The sequence below is a fragment of the Lottia gigantea genome (genome assembly GCF_000327385.1).
Source record: "Lottia gigantea unplaced genomic scaffold LOTGIsca_1, whole genome shotgun sequence".
NCBI lineage: Eukaryota > Metazoa > Mollusca > Gastropoda > Lottiidae > Lottia > Lottia gigantea.
Genome location: NW_008706746.1, coordinates 1,510,010 through 1,518,204, shown reverse-complemented (window position 1 = coordinate 1,518,204; position 8,195 = coordinate 1,510,010). Strand labels below are relative to the sequence as shown.

The window sequence follows — 8,195 nt, the reverse complement described above, 5'->3', positions numbered from 1 at the left end:
TAATATAGAAGCTTGAAATTTGAAACACAACATAACATTTGGAATGTCAATTTCCCTATGCAAAAAAATTAAGGTGGGCGTGGCACATCCGGGTAATATTACTCATTATTGATATTTTTGGCCAGGAGCATAACTCGCAAAGTATACGTTAGTTCAAAATGGAACTTTGCATACAATTATCTCATGAATTGAGCCACTTTGTCTTAGAAGTTCGGTTGTTTCCGCTTCTTAGTTCAAAAAAAGGAACAGGTTTTGGAAATTCAAAATTTTCAATTTTTGACCTTGACCTTTGATGACCTTGATCTTTATTGGGTCAAAGATCATTGACGTTGTCTATTAGTTTATGCTTTCATATTTGACCTCTGACGTCTACTTTCGCTTTTATAGCTGTCCAAAAACATCCAAATTCGCAACTTTGGACTGCTCTAGCACGTGACCTAATTAACCTAGAGAGTAGATTTTTTCGGTTTCCTAATGTGCTTCTCGTGTACTTTACATAGATATATAACAATCGTTTTTTTAAAGCAAAATTGAAATTCGTGATTTTTTCAAATTTGAGTTTTTTTTTTTTACAATATTTGCGACTTTTTGAGCTTAGTGTATGTATATGTTATGATCTATTTGATGTAGAACCTTGATATTTGGAATATAACTAGACACTTTGAATATGAATTCACCTATGACAAAAAATCTTATGTGGGCGTGGCACATCCGGGTTGAATTACTAATTGTTTACATTTTGGGGCTGGGGCATAACTCGCATAGGATGCGTTTGTTCAAAAAGAGACTTTGCACACAATTACCTGATCCTTTTGGCCAGTATGTATTAACAGCTCAGTTGTTTCAGCTTTATAGTTTCAAAAAAGGAACGGGTTTTAACATTTGGATATTTTCATTTTTCGATTTTGACCTTTGTTGACTTTTGTTGACCTATATCTTTTGACCTCTATTATGTAGGAACTTGACATTTGGAACATAACGTAACATTTTGAATATTGATTAACTTATTCAAAAAGTTGAGTTGGGCGTTGCTTAACTGGTATGCTTTAATGGAGTAGTGGTTCTCAACAGACCGTTTGGACCTTTTGTTCTGCAGTAAATATCCAGATATATAACTTATAACTTGATCCAAAATTAAAAACGTCTCATACATTGTTAGAATGTTTAGCCTTCAAAATAAAAGTTGAATTGCAGTAATTCAAAAACGCAAACCACAGACACATTTATCTAGATTTGATACATATCCGTCCACCTTTAATTAGCGAATTGCTTATTTTTCCCATCTCTCTGAGAACTGTTCGCAGATTTGCCCCAGGTCGTCTTAAATAACACGATTCAACATTCCCAATGTAATCCTTTATTAAATTTTATCGAATCTTTTAAACTCCGGTTGTTCTTCACAATTTTCTTGATATCACTTGTCACCAATCCCCGCCTTGAACTTTGCGATTGTGCCTTATTGTGTTCGCGCTTTTTGTCATTCAACGAGAGTGGTGTTGATGTCATGAAGTTTAAAACTTTCTGAAACTAATTGTTAATTTCACTCACGTGCAAATCGGACTGACTGCATATCTTCATTATCGTCTCGTAGATTTTTTTTATCACAAGTTTCATACACTTCTCCTCATCAGTAATCACACGCGTATCTGGTTCACCAAATTTTGGTTCCAGCTCACTAAATATCCCCATACAAACTATTTTAGACTTTAGTCGCCCGTTAATGACGGAATAAGACAACAGTCATCGAAGGTGTAGAAGATAAGCTTCCGGTATGCACATAAAACCACTGTCGCTATGACACATCATTAGCAAAAAAATCCGAAATTTACAGGGTTTAAAAGCTTGGAAGTTTTGGTAAAAATCTTGTAATTGTCGTTCTTATGATGTACTTAACTTTCTACTTAAAACCATTCTGTTCTGTGTATATATTTCAGTGATATTAAAAGGTTATAAAGATGAACAAATTCAACGTGGTGAAGACATTCGTGGTCATATCAGTTATAAGTTTTACACTTCATCTTTTAAATCATTATTCACTGGTAAGCTATTTTCGTATAATGCGTTTTGGAAATTCAGAAATCAAGGTGAGCCAAATACATCAATAATTTGATCATAAGAGAGTTTTGCATCTTTATTAAAATATTTTGAACAATATATCACAATTCAGTTGTGTTTATTATACAATTGGGTCCAAAAATTGGTTTGAAGTGGACAAAATTAATTTGATTAAACACTGCGTCAGAATAATTTGGAGCCCATGCATCTTATTTATTACCAAAGTTTAATTTTTGGTTTTCAGCTTCCAACAGTCTTCTTTCAGAATGGTAGAGACATGGTATTTATAACACATTTATAAGTTTTTCTTTGGATGTATATTTTAAAGATATTTCTTCTGTATCATTACATTTTCCATGGGGGTTTACATTTATGTCATCAATATAATTATTCCAAAAGTAAGAACGACTTGATACTGCATGTCCATCATATTTTTTATGTGTTTTTTATTATTATTTCCAGGACGCGTTAGAATTATTACTGAATTTTGCTAAAAATAAAGAAACCAGGTTATATTTAATAGATCCAGATGTTATTTCTATGAATACTTTTAATGGTAGAAATACTACAACCATTGGTGACGGAAATATAATCACACTTGGTATGAATGGTACATCACAGACTAAGGTAGGATCTTATGGGGTTTATAATAGTTTATATCAAACCACATTTAAACAGTGATTTTCTTGAATGGTTCCAAACTTTTAAATACTTATTGTATTTTAACAAATACAATGTTCCTTGTTAAAGTAGCATTCTGTGAGATAGGTATGAATATCAATATTTCCACTTTACTTTTCTAAATAAAACGTAAAGCCCATATTGTCGATTTTTGAAGAGCAGATAACTAAATCGTACAAATCGGTTAAAACATTTTGAAAATGAAGTCTACGTTGGGGAATAATAAGTCTTTTTCATCCTTTTTCTCACGCAGATATTACCCACATTATCAGGTTTTTATGCATTCCAAGTTCCATTGCTGAATTCCAATAATAATTCAGCTTAAAAAAATTGCCAAGATTTGTCGAATACAAAATATTCTTAAACGAATCAGAGGAAGTGTTTCCCTTTTAAAAAAATATGTGTTATTTTATTTTCAGATTAATTTATTTGACCATTTAAAAGATAAAGGATTTAGAGTATTTTGTAGTGAAGTTGATACAACAGTGAATTTAACGTTATCCACTCATTCTAATAAACATTTACCAGCCCATTTCTTAATATATCACAAACATACAGACTTCTTAATTCATATAGTAGTGTTTTATAAGAGATATAGAAACTTTATTTGGTGTGACAGAATACAAATCGAAGATTTAATTCAGAGAATAAAACAAGAAAATTTATCTTGGTTAAAAACAGAAATGTTGGATAATCTACGTTTCGGAAGAGTACCTCTTAGTTTTAAGAAGTAAGTGATATTCAATTGTTATGGACATGTCAATCGAAGCCCGTCCACTGACGGTGACAACTTGAATCTTTTCGGACTTCTCAAACGATTAGATCAAAAGACTCCACATAGTGTCATCATCCAATCATATGCATTTTCACTTCAATTGCATGGTCATCACGTGATAATGGACATAAGGAAGTACGACCGACTGGAGATTTTTTGTCTCCTCGTGTACCTGCAGTCGATCTGTAAAACTCTTGGCAAAACTCTATCGCCGACCAAAACCGTTCGTTTTCCTGCAGCATTAACAAACTGAACTGATGCATTCAAAACTTTGTTATATGTAATTATGTAATTAAATAAAGGCACGTAAAAAAAACTATTGGACCTCTCGACAACGGCCGTTTCGAATTCCATAACAGTAGTTTCACTTTAACAGTTCTTAGTGTTCATTTCCAACAACCAAAATGTATTTACCAATTTGTCATAGATTAAAGTCTGATTGTCCTTATTTTCAGAATAAATACAACTCGTGGAATATTGGGAAACACAAGACTTTTAGTTCCTGAAAATGGAAGTCAATTTCTAAAAGATTATAATGAATCTGAATTCATCGAATGTAACTATACTAGAGCAGAAAAATATTACAAAGAATATAAAATGCCAAGGGAACCTACAGACTTCGCTTTGAAGGCTTTAAAAATGTTAGAAAAAACTGGAGAAGCGTTGGACAAGCTTGGAATTCCTTTTACATTAGGTGAAGGCACATTATTAGGTAAGTGTTTTTTAATTCAGTGTCTCTCTGTACCGAGTGACAGTTTCATTGTTTCTGAAAGTGATATATAATTATATTAGCTGTCAAACTCTTACTCAACATTGCTACTGACTATCTGAGACCAAATCGTCTTTTTTACGACTAGCAGCCTAGTAAGTCACTGAATGTTATTGGGCATTAGCGCATTGGCGACTAATGAAGTCTTGGACCATCCAGTTGTTCACAACTAGCTCATTCCTTCAAATCCATTAGTTTCCGTTACATAGATGACGTTTTGTCACTGAATAACCTCGCTTTTGGAGACTATGTAGATAAAATCTACCTAGGAGAGTTGAAAATTAAAGACATCAATGCTTCTTAGACTAAAGCGTCCTATTTGGATTTACTTCTCGAAATTAACCACGATCTTTGTGTCAGGCTGTATGACAAACATGACGACTTTGATTAATTTCTCCACTTGAAGTAACACACACACCAGCTTATGAAGTATATATTACACAACTCATCCGCTATGCTAGATAGAGCTTGTTCTATTTATGAGAACTTTTTAGCTCTATGTCGAGCGTAAACTTTAGAATTGCTGAAACAAGATTACTTGAGACAGAAAACTTCAATTGTCATGTAGGAATTTTTATAGCCGTTGTGGAAATACAATTTTCGAAACATATGATGGTACTGATGGTCCACTACTGTACGAGATTGTTTGATTGTATTGTATTTGTATTGTCATACTTTTAGAGATTTTCATTCCTAGTAGGTTATTTCGAAAATAAGTTATTTTAGGACTCAGAATCGCATGTCCTGTCTTGAGCCATCTTTAATGAATGAGATATTTTCACAATTAGCACGGGATTACTCTGCATGATTTCATTTGATTTCATCAAATCTTGAATGCTGGATATAACTTCTTAAGTAAATGAGCGATTAAACGATAGTCTGTTTCGAGCCAACTCATGGGCCCATTCCGCCAACTCTGTATCATTGTGGGCGTCCGGCTTTAGTTCTAGAGAATACTGTTTCTGAAAAGGAGTGTTATCAGATAATTAAGAAACGTAATTTAGTATTAAAGAAGTCGTAAAATATGTGGTATATTTTGTAGGTTGGTATAGACAATGTGGTATAACGTCCTTTACCACAGATTTGGATATTTTGGTGTTCAGGGAGGATTATAGTGATGATATTCTGACAAGCTTAAAGAAAATTGGATTTACTCATATGTTTACTTTTGGAACAGTAAGTACCTAATTTTCGAATTTTCTGGAATTTTTGTGAACATTTTTCTACGGTGATTATCGTCCTTTAAAGATGTATAAGCGTAGGCTTTTTTGCATTTCAGTTATTGGAAGGCAATTGATAGGCAATTCAATGAGGGGGGCAAATACCAGTTTATTGTAATGAATACGCATTGGCGGAGCCAAAGAGGAAGGGGGATGGTGGATGGTGGCAGAGGGTTCAGGTGTCTCATAACTAGGTTTGAAATTCGGGCAATCTCAGATGTTTCGCAATTTTTTTTGCGCCTAAAAAACTGTACACCAAAATCTAGAGAGAAGTGTCTCTTACCGTATCTGAAAGATATTAACTAAAAAAATTCAGCCGTTAATTTTTCGCCAAAACTATTTACGTAAACTTTTAAAGTTCGTTATGCATTTTGGAAGCTGTTTGAAAACTAATGTACGGATTTAAAGATGGGTTCCCTTATTTTCATTTATGAAAATAAAAATACTAATACTTATATGAATAGAAAGTAGAGGTGTTCTAATGACTTGGAAAAATACCAGTTAGTCTCATATGTCCATAATTAATTCAGAATTAGCTAAATTAGAAGAGAATTATGAGTAGAATTTCAATGAGTGACCGATCAAGAAATGTCAAAAAGTCTTTTTTTTTGTTCATCCAGACTGTACATACATGGACATTTAAGATTGGTTAAAACTCTTAATTATATGCAATAAGAACATAATAATATGATTAGGAATACATGATAATTCATCACAAACACCAATTAATCAAATAGTTTGCTTAATTTTATACTAAAAATAAGGAAACCCATCTTTAAGTAAAATAAACGCCTTTTGTAAAGAAATATCTCCTACGCATTCGAAAAGTTAACTAATAATATCGAGCCATTACACTAGGCTTTTACCTTTTAAATCAAATCCAGTTTGATCAAGTAGATACATAAGATGAAGATTTGTTAAAACTATACATTAAGATTTTGACTAAAAAAAATCAAGCCGTTAATTTTTCAACTCGCCTAATTGTAGGTTAAATATGAAATAAACGCCTAATTGTAGAGAAATATGTGTCAAACTGCTTAATCAACAATTGGTTCTCCCCGTTTTTAATTAACTATTTTAAAGCAAATTCTGTTTGAACAAGTTGATACATAGATGTAAATAGCATACTACTTTAGAAATATTTACAGTCTTAATTCACGACGTTTATGACAATGAAAATTTTGCATACTGCCCCTTTAAACTGGTAGTTAATAATGACCCGAAATTACATGACTTTGAAATCGACACACTCATAAAAAATATTTCTGGTATTATTTACAGGTGGATGATGGTTTGGAATATTCGCTTATGTTTATGGGGGTGAAAATGGATTTATTTATTGTTTATAAGGAGAGAGATGTATTTTGGTTAGGAGCTATTGATGGGCATAGAAAATTGAGGTTGATATATTCCTGTCAAATAAATCGGTGTTGTTGTCTGCACACATGGAAGATTATTTATAACTAACCTGAACCTGATTCTAAGAAGCATTTAGTCAGACGCATTAAACTCAGCTTCAGGCTGTTTAGTGCAACAGGATAGCTGGGAAATACTTCAACAGTTTCCCTTGGTATGAATGTGTTTCATGACGCAATGATAGCTATCTTTCTCAGAATGTTCTGGTAAATTCTCATTACTGATCCATACTGACCCAACCATCTCTCCTCCAAACCAAAGGAGTCCTGAGGGAGGAAGGTTTCCGAAAAGTATTCCTAGTTCTCAATAAACACGTGGCTGCACAAGCACCTAGTGTTAAACTCCAACTTTCCGTAGCAGGAATGGCTTTGGCTCGGTTACAGCGTTTCGAATTCAAACCAAATAAGAGCTATCCATAGGTATCGTTGTTTGAATGACAACTTTTTGAATTCAGAATCTTGTGGTTGAAAGCTACCTAAATATCATGTAAAAGGTGTGCTTTAGGAGGATTGAAGGTGGATTCGTCAATGAATCATCATGATTTAGAAACACGAAGAAAGATTACCCTATATTAAGTAAGAGGGAATATGTTTCAAAATTATTTATAATTTCCATATTTTTTTGTAGGTTTACTCTACCGAAGTTTACAAATTGTTGGTCAGAGTTGCTTGGTGTTCGGGTTCGAGTTCCCTGTGAATCAGCAGCGTATATTAAAAAAACATACGGAAAAAATTGGCATAAACCATTAAAGCAGTTTTCATGGGCGAGTGATTCAGCTAATTTTAAGGTTGTTGGGACTGTATGAAAACACTGTACTATGTATTATAGATTATGACTAATTTATTAGAAATTTGCCTTGGTAATCCAAAATGGTCTCATATGTAGCATTTTGAGAGCGGTTGTCATAGCTTTTTAATGGACTTTTTCTTCACGTTTGCCGATATTTTTGGTCGCCATAAGATCGCAGTCTGGTGTGACGGGGGTATAACGCCTGCAAAGCAAGGATTACAACTTAGGTTTGCAGCTGCTAAGGATCTTTTCTACGAGCTGTTCAGTCCGATATAACGACATTTCGCCGTTCCAGTGATGTTTTTTAACCAATCGAAGTGTATCGTATAAACCTCATTTCTTGATAAAATATGGAATTGTGAGATAGTTAAACCCATATCCTATAATACCTTATTTTAACAAGAAATGATTGGTTAAAATACGATAAATCTTCTTAAATTACATTGTAGACTAAAAATGTCAGAATACGAAAACGAAACGAAATTGTTAT

At 33.2% G+C, this 8,195-nt stretch overlaps 1 protein-coding gene across 1 annotated transcript; it reads left to right on the top strand.

Moving 5' to 3' along the window:
* Window positions 1–3,245: 3,245 nt before the first annotated feature.
* Window positions 3,246–7,721, top strand: LOTGIDRAFT_102542 (hypothetical protein; the record flags this gene model as incomplete). The annotated part of the gene is made up of 5 exons (XM_009045450.1): window positions 3,246–3,466; window positions 3,967–4,223; window positions 5,323–5,456; window positions 6,782–6,900; window positions 7,544–7,721. Coding segments are annotated over 5 exons (909 nt in total), but the record flags the coding sequence as incomplete, so codon positions are not given.
* Window positions 7,722–8,195: the final 474 nt, after the last annotated feature.